At 44.7% G+C, this 20,795-nt stretch overlaps 1 protein-coding gene across 1 annotated transcript in view; it reads right to left on the reverse strand.

Moving 5' to 3' along the window:
• Positions 1-20,580, reverse strand: part of LOC308284826 (neurocan core protein-like) — a gene marked incomplete at its 5' end in the record, with an annotated part of 62,654 nt that extends 42,074 nt beyond the window's left edge. The window contains 10 exons of the mRNA XM_080725553.1: positions 1,227-2,255; positions 3,221-3,383; positions 3,873-4,045; positions 4,577-4,687; positions 8,027-8,173; positions 12,121-12,411; positions 14,116-14,243; positions 16,145-16,319; positions 18,893-19,075; positions 20,400-20,580. Coding sequence (XP_080581679.1) covers positions 1,227-2,255; positions 3,221-3,383; positions 3,873-4,045; positions 4,577-4,687; positions 8,027-8,173; positions 12,121-12,411; positions 14,116-14,243; positions 16,145-16,319; positions 18,893-19,075; positions 20,400-20,580 — 2,581 coding nt within the window. The remainder of the gene's footprint in view (positions 1-1,226; positions 2,256-3,220; positions 3,384-3,872; positions 4,046-4,576; positions 4,688-8,026; positions 8,174-12,120; positions 12,412-14,115; positions 14,244-16,144; positions 16,320-18,892; positions 19,076-20,399) is intronic.
• Between the last annotated feature and the right edge of the window lie 215 nt (positions 20,581-20,795).

Consider the following 20,795-nt stretch of genomic DNA (forward strand, 5'->3'; position numbering starts at 1 on the left):
TAGACCGATTGGTGGCACATACTGTATCTTGTGAATGCTGCCAGTAGGCCAAAGAAGTCAGTCCTCGTATAATTTTAATTGGGCTCATGGTGGTGCCATGCCAGCACACTTTACATTTGACTCTTGAACCAATATTTTTCTCCCTGTATTCCTTGGATCATGCCACAACTCCCCATATACTGTAGGGTATACCCATTTCGCCCTAACAAGATTTTCCACCGTTTTGCCGATCACTCCCAAATGTATTTGAAACATACTGTATATTGGGTCCGGGTGGCCTCTAAACAACGGAGAGCCAGAAGCAACATCTTTACCCTCCACCTAACCTAACCTAAAACAAATAAATCACAGCCAGTGTGAAGTTAGCGATGCCATGAGTTAATTTCATAAGCGCCCCGCAAAGCTTGGCCAATATGTGACCCTGGGCGTACAAACAGACACCAATTGACCAATCACCGTCCGGACAGGCGCGGATGTATGAGTGGTTAGCACCGCTCAAAAATAAATGAACAGCAACACATACTGTAAGTACACCTTCACCTAGTATAGTACTACAGTTGATGCAATGCCCCACATCGTCCCTGCAATGTCACATTCTGCCTCTTACGCAGCCCTGGGTAGGTCACCTGGCCTGGCAGAGATATGCGCTCTATGCATTCTCGTTGCAAACAGCTGCGTGCTTGATAACAATACCAAACAAGCCAATTATTTGACTCGCACCCTCCACTTATAGCACTGGATGCAATAGCTTGTCTCTAATGCTGTTATCTTGCTGTCCTTACTTCACACAATCTCTGCTACTATCTGCACAGGCATTTTCCCTGTTCAGTTTAATGCACTGAGCAAACAGTGACGATTGCTATTCTGATGCACGAACGGGTAGGAAGGTGTTTATGAAGCATTCTGTCACTGATTGAGGTGGATAGAGGGCAGATGGATGTCACAGCAGCCTATTGGCTGATTTATACTTGTGTGCGCACTAGTGTCACATACCAAAAATAGCAGATGCACAAGCTCTCTGTGTGAGCCTATAGATCGACTTGTCATAAAGTAAGGTAAAAGTGAGGTGATATTCTGAATTGTGCAAGCTTTCACTGTTGCATTTACAGAAGAGGGAATAAAAGGCCAAGGGCAGAGCATAAAAAACGCCTGAAAATAGCAGTACTGTATGTTAAAATCAATTAAAGTCAGGCAATAAAACAAAACAGAGAGACGAACAGACTCACCCGACAGACCCAGAGTGGCGTTGGTGCGGTTCAATCCTCCTCGGCTGCCCTCCTCATCTATGTTGCCTGGTAACGGAGCCCCCGATCCCAGAGAGTGAGACCAGGCGGGTTCCTCCTCCTCTTGGGGGGGTCCAGAGGGCTCAGGAGGGGGAGGAGGGTAATCCGGAGCAGCAGGGGGGTAACCCACTTCAAGCGGTTTCTCTACCGCTTCCCAGCGGAGAGACGAGCTGGGGTCCCTGGAGCTTCCTTGGCGCTCGTCGGGTCGTGGAGGTGGAGCGGGGCCCCCTGCAGGACCCAGAACCGGGGACTGAGACGAGGGGGGAGGTGATCCAGAACGGAACGGGGCCGAAGGGGATGATGGGGACGATACGGACTGGGAAGGAGCTGGAGACGGTGAGGAAGATGGAGCGGAGGATGAAGATGACGATGAGGATGAGTCTACGCCACCCGGCCCCGTTGTGGAGCGTATATCTGAGGGCGGAGAAGAATCGGTGGTGGTGGGACCGGTGGTGGTGGTGGTGGTGGTCTGCCCTCTCCGATGACCTCTCTCTCTGGACCGTTCTCTGGATCGTTCTCTGGGCTTGCTGGTGCCGGACGGACGGCGAGACACCTGTATCTCGCCTTTGGCCTCGGCGCCGGCGAGATCCCCGCTGCCCTCCTCCTCCGCTCCTCTGCTCTTATCTGCCCCCCTCCCCTTGTCCTCCTTCTTCTTACCCCTCCCCCTGCCTCGGCCGCTGGCTCTGGAGGTGGCCGTTTCGTCTCGCCTGTCGCCCGGCTGGGTCGTGGTGGCAGCCTGCGAGGGATCAACACGGGCCCAGGCGCCGCCCACGGACGAGGTGGTTTCCGACGCCGGGCTGGAGGCAGCAGAGGAGGAGGAGGAGGAGGAGGTGGTCTGGCGCTCGTCGTGGCCCTCCGTGGTCAGGGCAGGGCGGGCGGAGGACGACTGACCGGTGGGCGATTCCTCACTGGCCGGCGGCGGATTCTGCCTGGAGGTGCCCAGGAGCCACGAACGCCCCCAGGAGAAAAAGTCTGGGGGTCCGTAAGAAAGAGAGAACGGAAGGAATGAAGAGAGGAGGATGGGAGTGAGTTCATTTTGAGGTAGACAGGGAGGATTAAGGCAGCCCAGAGAAACAAAGAACGCAGCATCTCATGAATTCTCTCCCCACAAAGCAAACCCTGCTCCTTGTCTAAGCTCCTTGTCTGACAATTTTGTTCCATCGTTCCCCCAGCTCTCTCTCCCTGGCCGGGGAAGCCCTGTGCCAGCATTGCTTTAGCTCTGTGCTGCTATCATATAGGAGGATGTTGGTATGAAGGAAAATGTTAATAATGCAGACCCAACACGCAAAAGAAGGAGTGTAAAGCATTCATGACACCGCGATGCAAACAATGAAAGAACAAATCGATATTAATGAAGACTCCACTTCTGGAAAAGGCCAAGCTTGATTGAATTACGGCTTAAGCAGTTTATTCCCCTTCATTCTCTTCATGGTCCTCGACTGGTTCTATCCTGTTTATATGTTTACCTACGTATCGTCACTGTCAGGTGGAAATAAAGAATTATAATAACCTGTGTTCCAAAGAATCCAATGAAGATATTATTTACTCACAAGCCCTTGTTAAAATTTTGAATACAAATATTTATAAAACCCAAAGACCGAATTAGACACTTTAACTTTCAAAATCTCTGCTTTCGTCGCATTGTGCGCTTGTGTCTCTTTTCACCACTTTTGCGTGACACTTGTACGACGAGGTTGGTCATCAATTTACAAAAAAAAATCGAATAGTTGAACAATGGAGGTACAAGGTTTCTGCCCGACAGCAACGATATGCTCTCTCTCTCTCCCTCCCTCCCTCCCTCCCTCCCTTGGCTTTCATTCCAAATGCTACTCTATTGATCGACATTGTGGGGGAATAAATCCTGGCTGTTCCTCTATATTAGCTCATTGATTCTAGGTAAGTAGATTAATAGCGCAGATGATATCATATCCACTCGCCTGGAGCCGCTGTGCTTGAGAGATTGGACTGCACACTGGCCCAGGGCCCCGCCGTGGGCCTCTCTGTGGCCCCCTCGGGGTCACTCGGTCCTGCAGTCTTGTCCTCGTCCCCGGTTAGGTAGTTCCAGGGCTTCCACATGGACTTCACGATCTTTGACATCACCTGAAAATACGGATAGGCGGACAAGTGGATGGAAGAATTAATTGATGGGAAAGTAGAGACGGGGCTTAATACACCGAAGGTTGTCTGAGTAGCCTAATCCCTCTCTGGGGGGACTAAAAACAGAACACAACATGACAATTAATTCATGAACAGAGACGAGAGATGGCACACACTTTTCTGTCGCCGGCTGAAATGGCGAAATCTCCTCTAGACAAATTATGTCCACGCACGAAAACAAACAGTGTCTGGAGCCAGGTATCAAAATCACCGTTCGGGGGTCTAGCGTTCAGCCCTCAAAGCTTACATAAAAATGAAATAAAAATGAAATAAATAAAACGTGTTTTTTTGTCCTCAGAAAACTTTTGGCAAGCCAAAGAAAGTTTTGACTTCTTTTGAAGTGTGCTGCCAGCTCTAGTGTGTTTTATACGAGGAATAAACATGGAGCATGGATGTTTTATTCATTGTGCGAGGCAGCAGAATCACACCGACCTTCTTCTCAGTGGTGGTTGTAGGAGCTGGGGGGGACGTGGCCGGCACCAGGGGCCTTAGAAACTCCTCAGAGTCCAGCTCCAGCGGCTCTCCCCAGTCAAAGGAGCTGGATCCTGGGCTTCGCTGCAGGGTCACGTACCACTGTGCCGTCTCTGAGGACCAGGGGTCTGAGGCTGCAGTGGAAGACAATAATAGGCTCGTTGCACACCGGCCATATTGGAGGGAAGTACTTTCTTCCACCATTGATCATTTTGGATCTTTAAATGAAGCCGAAGACGGTGCTTTGTGGTTGTTAATGATGGCTATGAAGGCGTTCTTACAAGTAGGCCTGTCACAGTTTTTACATAATCGTCTAATCGCAATTATTTGACATAATCACAATTATTTTGTCATAATCTTCATAATCGTTTCCATGTAGAAATATATTCATATATTTTCAAAAAAATATTTTTCAAAAATAGTGGAAATACGACTTGACATATATGTCAATTATTTCTTTTTTAAGTATAAAGTTGTCAAATATGTCAGTCATTTCTTTGTATATTTAGGTTATGTGTCATATATGCCATGTACAACTTCAAAGCCTAAAAGCCAAACAGAAATGTAATTGTCAATGACAAAAACACAATTAAATCGTTAATTGCAATTATTCAAGAGACAATTAATCGTCATGTAAAATGTCATAATGGTCCTGCCCTACTTACAGGCATCATCGTTGTGCAGGGTGCTCTCTTCCTCCAGGTCTACCAATCCAGTCCAGTTAGAAGGTGAAAGGTCGTGGTCTTGTGCGGAGCTCGTCTGTGTCCCTGTGTCGTCTGTGTGCAGAATATTTTCATTAGGTCGTAGACGTGATCACGTGGTCATATTTCTCGCCACTTACTCGTGATTTACTCGTTACATTTTCCTCATTGGCTCCCCCGTAGCCAACGAGGGCTCAAAGTCCACTCAGAGTATGGCATTATAAGCACGATGCAATACTGTGTTCGGACACTGTATATCTATATATCTGTGGCGCTGTTGTGCTCAATGTCCTCTCAGACAACGGCATATACCCATTTGGGTAATTTTGTTCATGTATATAGGTATATGCTAGTACAAATAAAGGATGTTTACATTTATTGAAATTTACTGAAAAATCTTTGAACGTTTTAAAATAAACTTGAATCTCTGGGGCTACCTGGAACAAAATATGTTGAGATGCATGGGGGTCCACGGCTAAATACATATAATTTTGGGGGTCCTTGAAATTAAAAAGTTAGAGAACCACTGAGTCATACAAGAAACATAATGATGTTTTTCAGAAAAAACGATTTAGAAGACGTTTGTAGAATCGGCCTCAGGTCTTCATGGGTTAATGGTTTAATGGCTAAATGCCCCCCAAAGGCAACTGTTCTGCATCATGTACTGCAGTGTTTCTTTGAAACAGAAATTCTGATAAAGAGAAAGATGTTGTTGCAAGAAACGTGTTGTCGCCCCAAGCATCCCACACTTTTCTTCCCTCCTGGGTCCCAAGCTGTGGAATGACCTCCTCCTCCCCTCAGTCAGGACTGCAGAATCACCACACATTGTTCTTCTACCGCAGTCTGAAAACTCTGCCCCCCCCTTCAGCACCAGGCCAGGATTACCACCTCTGAGGGCCCCTGGGCACTGAAGCTCCAAGGGCCAAGTAGCTTAACGATATCAGCAGCCAGTGATCACACTTAAGACAATAACAGTCTGAGGTAAGAGACAGTGGCAGTGTGGCCACTGACAATCAAAATAAATAACAATGTACTATTATATTACTACTATATGGTCAATAAGCCATATCCTTCCCTCAAAAAATGACAAAATACCATTTGTGACCACCAAATTGGCCGGGGGTTTTCTTTCTTTCTTTTTATTTCTTTTTTTTTTTTTTTTACATTTTTTGATTTTTTTTTTTTTTTTTGGAGGGCCCCCTGATGCCAAGGGCCCCTGGGCACGTGCTCAAAGTGCCCATATTGTAGATCCGGCACTGTTCAGCACTCCTCAATCCTTGTATCTTCACTTTACTGTAGATGCTCGATATAGTTGTTAGTTGTTCACATTTTAGCGTTGCTGTCGGGCAGAAACCTTGCATCTCCACAGTTCAACTTTTTGTTTTTGTTGTTCAAGAGTCAGGGCCGATGCATACTCCACTTTTAGAGCCCCATTTATTTTGGCTCGGTTCGGGGAGTCACAAAATCTCGGCAGCACCGAACAGCCGCATTAATGACGGAGATCATAATTCCCTCTTACAGCTTTTTTAAGCAGTAGTTGTTCAAGCTCACAACGCGTCGCGATGCGACACGCTGTGAGCTTGTAGATCGTCTATTTTCAAATAGCCAAGGTATAAAATAGGGCTAAAGTGGTTTATGTATGTTTTTTTTAATATTATAATTTACACCTGCAAAGTAACTAGTAACTAAAGTTTTCAAATAAATGTAGTGAAGTAAAAGTGCAATATTTGGATCCAAGATGTAGTGGAGTAGAAGTAAAAGTATTGGAAATTGGAAATACTTAAGTACAAATATCTCAAAACTGTACTTAAGTACAGTAGTAAAAGTAAAAGTACTTAGTTACTTTACACCTCTGCTTCAGACAGATGCTATGTTTGATGTTTGCCTTGCCTGGTGGTATCCTCGTAGAACTAAATTGTTTTCTTTGCTTCTCTATTTACGGGACCATTTCCCCTGTCGTGTGTTGACTAGACTTTCTAAATCACTGTGCATAAGAGTGATTTATTTACAGAGGCATTTATCTCTGCTAAATGCCTAAATTGTAATTTGTAATTTGTTGGGGAGCTGTGCATCGCTTTAGTTAAGAGACGAGACCAATAGACAATTACTGTCTGCCGGTGAAGCTTTACAATCCTGTCTGCTGTTAGAAATGATTCATCGATAAGTCTTTATCTTTTTAATACCCTCTCTTACGGCTTTTTTAAACAGTAGTTGTTCATTTTCTCTTTTAACTTTTTTAATTGTACTACATTGTTATCGTTTTACTGTGATTTATGTCTTGCTTTTGTGGATCATGATTTATCAATGGTTATCATGTGTTTTTGTTTGGTCATTCTTGATAGTTAAACACTTTGGGTCCGCTGCTGTTGTTTTTTGAGCGGTGGTCACAACGCTCCTATACGTGGCCGTGTGTGTGGGTATGTCTGTCTGTCTCCGTGTCTGTCTGTCTGTCTGTCTGTCTGTCTGTAGCCTGCAGTAACCTTTTCTGACCACACATGTTAAGGGAGGGGCGCTGTTGTTCAGGCCAGGCCAGACCAGGCACACACACACACACACACACACGCGCACACACACACACACACACACACACACACAGGGGGGAAGGGGGGGGGGGGGGGGAGGGGGGGAACCACCACTCAGTTCACACGGGTGTGATTTTTTTTATTAAGTAAGTAAGTATATAAATAAATATGACTTGAATTTGAATTTGACTTGCATGTTGCATATCGTCACTGTCGGGCAGAAATCTTGTATCTCCAAATTTCAAATGTGTACGTCTTTTGGTAAAGCAAAGCCCTGCTTCATCATACAAGACTGTCGCACAAGACTAGTGAAAACAGCCGATCTACAAGCACACAACGCATCTCGATGCGAGGGGTTGTAGATCTGCTGTTTTCACTAGTTTAGTACATTTTATAGATGATAAATACAAAGCGAACGGTTTTGGACATACAAGATTTCCACCCGACAAAGACGATATTTAGGTATTTAGATATCTTGGCTGCATCCATGCACACTGATCTGCTGCCGCAAACACTTTCGAGATTTTCAAGTGAGCCCTGATCAAGAAAAGGTTGGGATTGGGAACCAATGCCCTATGTCGTACAACAAATAGCGGAAACCACAAAGCCGGATGTGGTGCATCCGGTTTTGTCAAGCGACTATACAGTACAAACACAATTGCCCCATGTACAGGGGAGGGAGGCCGGACGGGAAGGGGGATCTGCACGTTATTGATACGGGCTGGGGCAGCACCTGTCAGCAGGGAGTGTTTGGTGGGAGGAGTAGGGCGGAGTCTCTTCATGCTCCTCACTGGCAGGTGAGTCAGCACAACCCAAATGTGTGGGGGGAGGAATTATTTTGCATAACGACTAAATTGGGGAGACAAGGGGTAAAAACAAAAAGGTGCCATACCTGCTGTGGTGCCGGGCGTCTCTGTGGTGTGGTCAGGACTGTCCGTCTTTGAGGAGGGGTCATGGTCACTGGGGCCTGCCAGGTAGCTCCATGGCTTCCACAGGGAGCTGTAGATCTTCTTGATGGGACCCGACTTCTTCACGTTACCTGAAAGAGGTTGTGTCTGAATTCAGTCGCTCACTCTCTCACTACTCTCTACTCCCTGTATAGGGAGTCAGATGTAGTACAGCATAATGAACCGCAAAAAAAAAAAGAAAAAGAAAAAAAGAAAACGGGCACTGCTCAGGTCGCCGCCAATTAATTAATCGCTGTTGCACAATGAAAACGTGCCAGATCAGCGTCGAAAAATGCACAAAAGCCACTGAATGTGGTGCCTTTTATCATAACGTGCTCTGCCTACTGCAGTTGAGCCGCGCACGCTTATTAAAATGCAAAGGATCCTAAATGAATGTATAGCCTATTATTCTGTAGGCTATACATTCTGTGAACATTCCATGCACTTTTCATTTCAGGTTGGGGATCATCATACAGTAATTGTACTGTACATCGCATACTTGCGACTCAACTAGGACTCGTGGCCAAAGACTCAAGACTCGACTCGGACTCTTGCTCAGAGACTCGTGGGCATCTCTGAGACACACACACACACACACACACACACACACACACACACACACACACACACACACACACACACACACACACACACACACACACACACAGTGCCCATTTTCCTCTATCAGTCACATACAGTATATTAATTGCCACTGAAATACATTTTACCCATCGTCTCTCAAAGACCACACAGTGAATAGTCTCTGGAGACAGACAATGGCTCCCACAGTTTTCAAAATGCTTCAACCTAACAGTCTGTGTACTTCAACTTAACAGTAGGTGTACTTCAATAGCTCTGAAAATGAGTAGAAAATAAAGCCCCTCCTCCTTTCCACTTTTGTCTTCGCAGTCGCGTAATAACTCCAACATCAAATTAGCTAAAGCCTAGCCCTATAGCTAGTTAGCTGCATAGCAGAAAGTGAAATTCAGAGAGATATTTTAAAGATATTTTTAAATACACTTGGTCAAATATCCTGTCCGGTCCGAAGAGCAGATACAGTAAAAGCTCTCTTTTTTTAAGATTTGTTTTTGGGCTTTTTATGCCTTTATTTGATAGGACAGTAGGCTGACAGGAAATGGGGAGAGAGATGGGGAATGACATGTGGCAAAGGTCGTCCGGATCGGGAATCGAACCGGCGACGCCAGCAGGCATCACAGCCTAGTATGTGGTATGTGCCTTGACCACCAGGCCAGCGGGCGCCCCAGTAAAAGCTCTTTTAACGAGTGGAATTAAATTACTCTCTCTGTGGCGTCCGATGACTGTGGAAGACAAACTACAAAGGACATTACTTCCTTTCTTTCTTTGTTCCTTCCTCCCTCCCTCCCTACCTTCATCGATCCTTCCTTCCTTCCTTCCTTCCTTCCTTCCTTCCTTCCTTCCTAAAAGGCCATGCATAAACCTCTATAGGATGCTCTAAACATCATGTACTTCTACTACACACACACACACACACACTCACACACACACACACACACACACACACACACACACACACACACACACACACACACACACACACACACACACACACACACACACACACACACACACACACACATACATGCATATATACACACATCTCTACCCTACTCTGTACCTCTATCCTGTCTCTTCTCACAAAAACTACAAATGATGGAGGGCACTCAAAGGATAAAAAGAGAAAACCTGTGACATGACAAAGAGGATTCTGATTATTCTTTGTTCTGTCATCTGTGTAGAGTTCCCAGACCTGTGTGCACTTTTCCCTAGCTCCCCCATCCCCTTAAACACCACCAATCCAATGGTTTCACAGATGTACACCAGTGTGGGACAGGCTAACACGAGTGAAATCTGTGTTGCCATAGCTACTCCAGTGGCAACGGCATTTGTAGTCATGGTTACTGCCTCGCTGGGCATGCAGTGGGCTATGGCAGCACTTTGTGTTCAGAGTGGAACGGAGGTTATCTTTGGATGGATATGTTCGCTCTGTGCTTCCAAAGATTGCAGCCTCACACAGTTAGTTACAATTCACCCTTTGTCAAGTCCCGCCCCTCATACCCATTGGTTGCTGTGTCTTGGTGGGACACTTGGTGGGACACTCCATCCACTACCATTTTAATTCAGTTGCTTATTCTGTGTTCAATTCTAATTTCAAACTTGGTTTCAGTAAAATGGAGCTGCTCAGTGGCAGTATAGTGACTCTGCATGTTTTTAAATGTTTTTTATTTCTCCAAAAATTATGTTTTAAGAAATTCAACATAAAAAAGGCGGAACCAGGGTGGGACAAGGCAGATAGAGCCTGCTGGTTGGTCAGTCAGGGACGAACCAGAAGGCTAACAAAGGGTGAATTAAGCAATATTACACAAGAGGGTGTGGATTATCGTGATTATTGGACCGCCTCTGTTGCTGGCTTGCTGCAGGCACAAGTCCGAAGGGCGAGTGCCCATATAGGCAGCGCAGAAGGTCCAATAATCACATAACTCACACCCTCGAGTGTAATATTGCGATTATACAACTGTTGCCCTTAAAGAAAAAACATCAAATTCATTTCATTGTAATTAAGATATTCGATTGGAATTTAGCTACTATGTCCCTGAACTTCACATGAAAACTGCAAGCCTAGCCGCTAGCATAGTGTTGGGAGAGAGGAGCGCTTCAGTTCTTTTGCGACCAGCGCAGTTGATATCTTTGTTTGATGAGACCCGTGTGGTAGTGCCCATTATTCACACGGGTAGAGAGCTATTTCAACCAATCGCTTCATCGGACAGTTGTATAATCGTCAATAACTACCCCTTTAACCACGCGAGCCCCTATATACATCGCCACACGACAAATAGAGAAAATGGCATATCTACAGGCCCACATGGCGCTGTGACGTGACGTTTTTCTAACCCTAACCCTATAATTACAAGCCCCAAAATATAGGGTCCACGGTTAAAAGTCTGAAAAGCAGTTCCCACAGTTTCCAGGTTAAAACCATTCCCAAAAATCACAGTGGAAACCAAATGAACGTATTTGCTGTGCTGCACAAATCCGGGGGCGGCTGTCACAAACTACAAGTTAATTTCCCCTCCACTCCACAAGTTGACACTAAGTGGTGGTCCCTCTCCCTCTATAAATACAGGCCTGGATGGATGAGGACTTTCCCCCTTGGTCTCCAAACGGCTGGATAATGTGTTAGTTGATGTTTGCAACGTGTCTTTTGAATAGTTTCAATGTACGATAACAGTTTTCTGTTACAGAATTGACATAACGTTTGATGGATTATTGTGATCTAATTTATGTTGAACCCATTAAGACTTGGAATTTTATGCTTTAACTATTGAAAAATAGCAGATATACAAGCTATGTTCACTAGTTTGGCTAAAACATCTCTTTTGGTTCTCGATCTATACAAAAAGTTTGTGAAAGCCCAGGACCCAAACAAGCAGGTCTACAAGCAAACAACGTGTCGCTTCGTGCAACGTTGTGAGCTTTTCTTAAAGGCCCAGTTCACCTCTGGGACAACCAGATCTTATTTTATTGTTGTTTGGGACACGATCAACACAATCCTGAGGTTGTTTTGTGTTCAATCTGTGTTTTGAGATATTTTAGTATTTCAGCATGTACTAGTGATACATTTTGCATCATCAGTGATGTGTTTTGCATCATATGATGCAAAATGCATCACTAGTACATGCTGAAATACTATTATCTGAAAACACAGATTGAACACAAACAATAACTCAGGATTGTGTTGATCGTGTCCCAAACAACAATAAAATAAGATCTGGTTGTCCCAGAGGTGAAGTGGTCCTTTAAACTTTGTTTTCTAATTTATGGAATTTCTTAGATTTTTGTATTTTTTACAATTATTCATGAAATTCTTTTGGATTTTTTTTTTTTTTTTTTCATTTTTTTCATGATTTTTTTTTTTTGACATTTACTCGTGACCCATAAAAAAGGTGGCCACAACCCACAAATGGGTCCCGGCCTACTGTTTGGAGAAACACGGTCATACCTCTGTAGCAGTAAGCGTCGTAGAGGCCATCGGCGTTGTCCGCGGCGCTGTCGTTGAACGCCACGGTGTAGACCCCGGGCCGGTCCCCTCCGCAGTCCTCGCGGCGAGGCTGGGTGACCGGGTAGCGGACGCTGCCGTCCGACAGCCAGCCCGGCGAGCAGCTGTCCAGGCCCGCCTTCCACGCCAGGTGGAGCTGGCCCACCGTCGCCAGCTGTCCTCCCAAGGACACGCAGCGGTCTGAGGCCGACGACAGTGTCAGTCTCCCCGGGACGGAGTAATGGAACACCTCGCCTAGACAGAGGAGAGAGAGAGTGACACACACAGTGGTGTGCACGTCTGCAGTGTGAGGGAGAAGATTCAACCGTGGCAAAAAATGTATCGCTGCTGTCGGGTGGAAAGCTTGTATGTCCAAAACTTCTTTTCAAGAAAAACATTAAAATACAATAAAAAAATAACCTTTGTTCCGATGAAGTACAGTAGCTGTTACTAGTCCCAAGCTCTTGTTAATACGTTCACATTTATAAAACCCAAAGACCAACTTCACTTTCACTGAAATAGTTTCCTTCAAAAATAGACAATCTACAATCTCACACAATGTGTCGCGAGCTTGTAGATCGGCCATTTTTGCAGCTCTTTTAAAACATTTTTTCACCCAGTGCCAATTGCCTAAGGTGTAATCCTGGGGGCTGCTCTCCCTCTGCCAACCTGGGGAGGGCCCTGAACTGGGCTCATCCTTCCTTCAAAGCACGAGGAGTGAGCAAACCGCGTTTTATCGGCTGACCAGGGGGAGGCTTTTTGCAGCTTTTTTATGCTACATTGTAGAATAGTTTAGTTTCTGTTCTCTTTTTTTATTTTTTTTCCCTCACAAAAGCGTTCATGCTGCAAAAACCGTTAGACCTGGAAACACCAACATTGTCAGATGGGTTGTTCACTACTCAGGCACATAATAATAATGGACGCAGCATGCTCTTCTGCTCTTACAAAAAACCTCAACGTTTGTGACTTTTGATTTAATTTGACAAAATCCTGTGCTCGTTATCACTCCAACCTCTGTTGGAAAAACACATAATAACAGTGTCATCAAGATATTTACTCTCATAATTGACTTCAGTGCAGCACTTTACTAATTGTAAACAGAAATAAGATAATGTTTAGTGTCGACTGACAGCTGTGCTGTCCTGATGGTCTTGTTTTTTATATATTATTAGTGGGACCAAGTACTGTAAGGTCTCTAACTGTCAGGTCACCAGCCTGGCAGCAAGCCTGTGTTTGTGTGTGTGCGTGTGTGTGTGTCTTTGCGAGCGCATCCACCTGTTTCTGCCCATCTGTTGTGACCACTTGTGATTTAAAAGTCGACAGGCTTTGCTACTTTAATGTCCAAACTCCAATTCAAACAACAATTATGTAAAAAAATATGCAAAAAATATATAGGCTACTCAAGTAAGCAGAACTTCATTCAACTCATAATTCATCCAGGGGAAAGACTTAATGGAATGTGACCAATCATGTAATTTAAGCCAGGATAGCTGATAAATCCAGGCTTCTTCCCTAATCTAGGTTTCATGAAACAGGCCATGGTTATGTCCCTGTATTGCTTTTCATAATCGTAAGCACGCGCACACACACACACACACACACACACACACACACACACACACACACACACACACACACACACACACACACACACACACACACACACACTGTGTAGCCCTGCTGCAGATAGTGTATTGTGTACACATTTTGTACTTGACGACAAACGGATGTTTTGAGATTAAGTATATTCTTCTAAATTAGAATTACAATTAGGAAAAGATACAGGTTGGGTTCAGGGTTAGAATGAATCATTTAGAGGTTAGGTATAGTTTTTAGAGTTAGAGTTAATCACTTAATCCTGACATACTCGCGTGTGACGTGTTGTGAACTTGAAGAACTGCATGTGCGTGTGTGTGCATGTGCATGCGTGTGTGCATGCGCATGTGCTTGTTCACATACCATCCATTTCAGTGGCAAAACAGTAGACATCGAACATCTCATTGGGGTCTTTCTTCCCGTAGCTCAGCAGTCCAGCGTAGTACTCCTTTCGTCCATAGCAACCAGTCTCTGGTGAGTGGACCAGGTAGCTGTGGAGAGGACACCACCAGCAGGGGCGTCACAAGGGGGGGGGGAAAGTGGGACTGAGTTACTAGGGCCCAAGGCGGAGGGAGGGTCCTCTTGTTTGAGGGGAACGCCACACAACACAGCCCGCCCCCACACTCCCAAGCCACTGTGATGTAAATTAAATACGTTTTCTTTTTACTTCTACTCCACTACATCTCGGATCCACATATTGTACTTTTACTCCAATACATTTATTTGAAAGGTTTAGTTACATTGGTCCTTGTAGATTTTGATTTTGATTACAACACATAGATTAGCCTCTAACACTTTAGCCCTATATACTGTATTCGGCCATTTGAAAATAGCCGATCTATACAAGCTTACTTCAATCAATGGGCACCCCTTTGAATATAGAAAAATCAGCGCCCATGACCAGCACCAACATCACCACCATCATCATCATCATCATCATCGGTGCTAACAGCTACTGTACTGCTTTGATCTTTTATGCGTCTGGTACAAATGCAACCAAACGGAGCCATAAGGGTCCATTTGTACCCCTTTTTTTCCTTTTCTTTTTCATTTGGGTGTCTGAAACGTTGCAGGAAGAGCCTTCTACTGAGGATACCCAGGTCACCCAGTAAAATCCTAACTCCGAAAGTGTACAAATGGAACCAGCCATAGACCCGTTGGGGTCCAGTTGTACACAAATGGATAAACACACACAGATGGTTTTCACTGTGTCCTAACCATTATGCTGCGTAAGAAAGAGAGAAAGGAGCGCGTCTGTTTGGCAAAAGTACAAATCCCCAACGAGGTGCTCTTTGGTACAAATGGGGGACAAAATGACACGGCACAAAAAGGGAAGAGACCAAGGCACTCATGTGGAAAAAATGTAAAAGCCTTTAATAGCCTAGCATGGCTAATGCATGGCAAGAAAAAACATTTAATAAAATACACCTTTCAGCTACAATGCCTTCATCAGGGTGACTGAACCATTCTTGCCATGCATTAGCCATACTATTAATTTAAGGCTTTTTATTTTATTTTTTCCACAAGAGTGACTTAGTCTCTTCCCTTTTTGCCATTATGAGTTTATATTTGCTTTTAATTTAAGCTGTAACTGTATTTATCCAGGCAGGTAAAAACAAAAGATTGATTTAATATTCAGGTACAACCAATAACATAACAGCTGAAGAGGATGATGGATGGATTAGTAGAGCATAAGTGGATAATAAAAATAAAGGTGCAGTGCGTGATGTTTTAACAGACAGCTGTTACTGAACAAAAACCTTTTGCCACTTATTTGGGGTCCCACTTGTAGTAGTGTAAAAACTTACGTATTCATTAACACAGTGGTTCTCAACCTTTTCAGACTGCCGCCTCCCAAAATAATCATATTTGAACAGGGGACCCCCCACCCCGACAAGCACTTACCTAGGAGTTGAGGCATTAAATGTTGTTTGACTCGCTTTGTTCGTAAATCGTCAGTTTTCTAAATCTTTGTCTCTTTCGAATATATTATTTGACAATTTGTAGTTTATAGTATAATAATTACTTGCGCCAGCAGAGCGCGAAGTACTGAGTTCGGTGGTGTCCCTGTCAGGTATATGTGTCTGTTTACGCCCGTAGCCAATCACGGACCAGCATTCCAGGTGACGTCACCATCAACAGCCAATGAGGGACCAGCATCTGCTGGTGCACAAGTAGACCATACATGGTCTATATCAGGGTTCCCCAATTAGTTTTCCCCAAGGGCCGAATTATGTCTAGGGTACCAAGCCACAACATTGCAGGGGGCGACGGTGGCATTCCCACTACTCCAGCGACAGTTTTCGTCGTTGTCGGGTGAAAATCTTGTATGTCCAAAACCGTTCGTTTTGAATTTATCATTTTAAAAATGGACGGAGTGGACTGGGCTTACCGTACGGTCTGGTCTGCCAACCAGCTGGCCGCACAGCTGGTGTAGCCGTCGTAGAAGGCCGCCCAGAGCTGTGGCGGCGTGGCGATCTGGGCCGAGTTCTCCTGACAGGCCCGCTGGGCGTCAGCGAAGGAGAGAGCGTACCGCGTGCCAGGAGTCTGATAGTGGAACACCACACCTAGATGCACACACAGTGGGAGGGGAGCGACCATGGACCGGTGAGGCTACACAATGGTGGGAAAAGTACTACAATGTTTTACTTAAGTAAAATATTGCAGTATCAATACTGCAATGTAGAAACACTCTGTTACAAGTAAAATCCGTAATAGAAAATGTACTTGAGTGAAAGTACAAAACGTATTGGAATCAAAATGTATACAACATATTTTAAAAATTGACACAGAAAAGCTCCTAATATGTTGCGATGTGACGCATTGTTTGCTTGTAGATTGGCTATTCTCTAATGGCCGAAATGTTTACGGCTGAGGTGGTTAATGCAAATTTTGAAATAATAATCAAAATCTACAGTTTCCAACGCCCCATAGTGCATTGCGCAGACGTCTGTACCGAGCTTCCGGCGCCGATTTACAAGCTCACAACGGGTTGCATCTGCGACGCGACGTGAGCTTGTATGTCTGCTGTTAAACCCGGAAGTTTGGTCCCGATAGTCTCCAGTAAACTCCCGCGGAAACTTGTGGATAGATAGAGTAGGGGTAAAAGTATTGACAATTGAAAATACTCCAGTAAAGTAAAAAGAAAAAAACCCTAACCCTAACCCTAACCAAGGCGGTTCCATTTGTATACTTTCAGAGTTATAGATCTATACATTTTGGTTCATTTTGGTTCCATTTGCGGACCCGATGTTGGACCGGTGAGTTCTGTTGGCGCTCTCATTTCAAATACGTGACCAACACAAACTAGCAATTAACCACAACCCCTAGCCTCCCTATTTAGGGGGCGAACATTCAGCGAAGACAGCAAATCTACAAGTACCTGTAGATCTTGTAGATTGGCTATTTAAGTTGAAGACATTTAGTGTAGAGTGAAAACAGGAGGGGACCTATAGTAGTGAGCCCTGTGGGACTCAACTAACAGTCAGAATGGAAACCTGTATGTCCTAAACTGTAACTGTTCAGTAAACCCTGGACAATGGATACAATGTAGTTGTTATTTAGTCACAAGCTCTAGTAGTTAATACTTTTCATTAGTACAATATTTATAAAACCCATAGACAGGCGTAACCACTTTCAACCTGGCGCCACCTATTTTGGGCATGTCACATCGCAATGCGTTGTGAGCTTAGATGAGCTATTTGCGCTACTTTTGCATGATGCTGTCATAAGACGAAGACGTGTAAAATAGGCCATTCACTTCACTCAGAAAAAAGCTTAAATGTGGAGGTTTCTGCCCAACGATATAGGGTTTAAGTGGATAATTGATCCATGAATGCATTTCAGAATCAATAGATGCCCGCGGTGTACGATGACCAATGGATCGGTTAAACCCTATCTGAGCTTTACTCGAGGATTTCATGGTCGGCCGACCGCAGCGAGAAATTGTCATTGGCATTCAGTTACGGATAATTAGTCACAGATAATGAAAATACAAACACAGACAGCAGGGAAAGTTGTGATTAATGTAATTAAAGATATTAAGCGACAGAAGCTGGGCGACACCGGCGGTGCTATCACAGCGAGAACAGCAAAAAAGGAAATTCAAAGAAGAGAGAATCCCCCCGTTTCCAAACCCTACACTTTATCTATATCTCCATCTACAGTATATGATAGTACACCCGACCCTGAAAGTGAAAAGGCCTGTGAATCAATTTATTTTCCAGTCCGTTTCGCTTCCACACAAGCTTTTCTCTCGGCCGACCTGAAGCACTTTCAATTATCTGTTCTTTGGGGGACAAAAATAGCTGATCTACAAGCTCAAAGCGCCTGTGTGTGACCTTGCAGATCGTCTATTTTCCGTGCGCGACACTAATGCTTTTTAATCTGGCCTGAAAATGTTTGCCCACTAACACAAAATTCGATCAGATTACAGTTCGACATTTTACTTTCTATGTTTCCCAAATTGACAGAAACAAACAGCCTTTTTTTCAACTTTTAGTCAAACGGAAAAGGCTCCCAAAAATAGACAACGCATGTTTTGATATGGTTTTGTTTTGATTATGTTTCCCCACAGTCCTATATGCAGCCTGTGCAGGCCTGGAAAGAAATTATAATCTTGAAATCAACGGAAAAATTAAAGACTGGACTTTCCCAGTTTTGTTGAGTCGCCCTAGTCCGTCGTTAGAATTGAGGGGGTTGCAGAGTGGACAGTTTGCTACTGCTACAGAAGCATGCAAGCCTAAACAAGCCAGAGACATTTTCCCGTCGCACATTTGTACTAAATACGATATTCTCAATCTCAACTCTCAATTCCTATACCAATCGACTCCAAAGCGAAGCTAGTAGGCTAGTAATAGTGCTGCTATGCTGTGTTGTTTTTTTCCCCTCTCCGCGTCTGAATGCAATGTTTGTCGCCTGGACTTTTAAATTACAAAGTTTGCCAACTAATGCCGGCAGACTACAACAGACTGGCAGTTTGGAGCTGTTGGAAGTAGGCTGTTTGGTGTGGAGACACCTTTAATGGGGGACCGTGGCTTAATGCATTACAAACTGGGGGTCCTTGAAATGTCATGTTGCCGTATCTTAGCTTTCGCTGAACTGACGCCACTGACATGGCCAAGTCATGGTTTGTACTCACCAGTGACTGCCAGTGCCACCGTGTCTCTCTCGTAGTCGTTACCCATGACCACCTGACAGCGGTAGGTGCCCGAGTCGTTGGTCCGGAGGCGGTGGATCTCCATGGTAGCGTTCAGGGCACTGGCGGCGTAGCCTGGCAGCCTGACGCGGCCGATGAAAGCCTTGTTCACCTTGATGATATCACCTTTGGCACAGAGAGGGGTCCTTCGTTAGCAAAATGAACACACACAGACTGACCACCTGCGGTTTTTATGAAGGCAGATTAAAGGAGGTGTTTTACATAATAATACTAGACCAGTGGCCCTTGGACACCATTGATGTTGTGCAATACCCGTTGTATCCGTCTGTCTGTCTGTCTGTCTGTCTGTCTGTCTGTCTGTCTGTCTGTCTGTGTCCCTTTCATGCCCATACATTATGGAGATCTCTTATCCCGGCCATACCCATATATGGTGATAGCAGATTTTGTTTGCGGAGATCTCTTATCTCTGTCTGTCTGGCTCTCTTTTATGCCCATATACAGTATGGTGTTCCCTGTCCAAGCCAGTCTGTGACGTCAGTACTATGACGTCAAAGTACAGACAGACAGACATTCGGTAAATTAATAGTTAGATAGTTAAATATTAATAGTTATATATATATGTTTTGTTAAAATAAGTTTTGAATAGCTCTATAGTATAACTATAATCATTGCTATAGAATGTTTGTTCAGAAACAGGCCTCTCCTCGTCTCTCCAAAAAAGCAGTGGTCCTTAGTGTGGTTCCCCGGCTACATTACTGATAAGAAACAGAATGGATCCAAGTCTGTAACTACCAGAGTGTACAAATGAAACCAAATGGACCTATAATTATTGGTTCCACTTGTACACTCTCAGTCTCCGAATTATGGGAGATCCATATTATGCATACCAAACTGGGAGTCCTTAAAGTTATACCATGTAACTTTTTTTATAAAACAAATCTTAAAATTGTCCTAACTGTTAAATCGCTAAAGTTTTAGAACACCCACTCCGTTATTTTCAGCTTCTGAAGCCTTCTCTTTATATGTTTTCTATGAGCCGTGAGGGGGGAGAATTTTGCGGCAAAATGACGTAATCTGCATCATCTGTATACGTTGTGTATACGTTGGCCAATCACATCGCAGATCATACACACATGATACACTACCGGCCAATTACAGTGCATCTTGCGTCTTTTCAGGAAATAGCTTGCTTCAACAGCTTTGTTTACTGCTGGTCTAGAAGTCTAGCATGTAGCTCCCCAACCGCTGCTCGTAGAGGGACACGGGAGACCTCATTGAAAGCGTCTCGGCGAGGCGAGGCGGACGCGGTGGTCTGACGGCCCGGTCCGCGGCGAAAAACGGACGAAAAAAGCAGACGCGACCGCGGTTTGCTATACTGCTACAGACCACTAGTTGAGCAACTTACACAGTATAGCTTTAAAATTAAAACGTTTGAGAACCACTGGTAAAAAAAAAAAAAAAAAAAAAAAAAAGTTTTCCATTGTCTTACCCCGTGCAGAGAGGACAGTCTGCTCCACAGGGGGCCCCTGGCCCCTGGCTGGTTGCCAGGATCGGGTCCACAGGACATGTGGTGGTTGGGTGTCGGAGCTGGGCTTGAGGGTGAAGGCACAGGGCAGCAGGGCTCTGCCGGCCAGGGTCTCTCGTACCGTGGGGTGGGTGACCTTACGCATGGTCACTGCAGAGGAGGCTGTGGGTGGGGGAGAATGATGGACACGGTTAGCCACTTATCGTCACTGTCTGGCAGAGACCTCGTACCTCCAAGTTTCAAATGTGTACCGGTATGTTTTTCGCGAAGAAAAGCCCTGCTTCATCCTAAAAGTAGTGAAAAGTAGTGAAAACATCTGATCTACAAGCACACAACGTCTCGCACCGCGAGGCGTTGTGT

The sequence above is a fragment of the Nannobrachium achirus genome, assembly GCF_963921795.1.
Source record: "Nannobrachium achirus genome assembly, chromosome: 5".
Taxonomy (NCBI): domain Eukaryota; kingdom Metazoa; phylum Chordata; class Actinopteri; order Myctophiformes; family Myctophidae; genus Nannobrachium; species Nannobrachium achirus.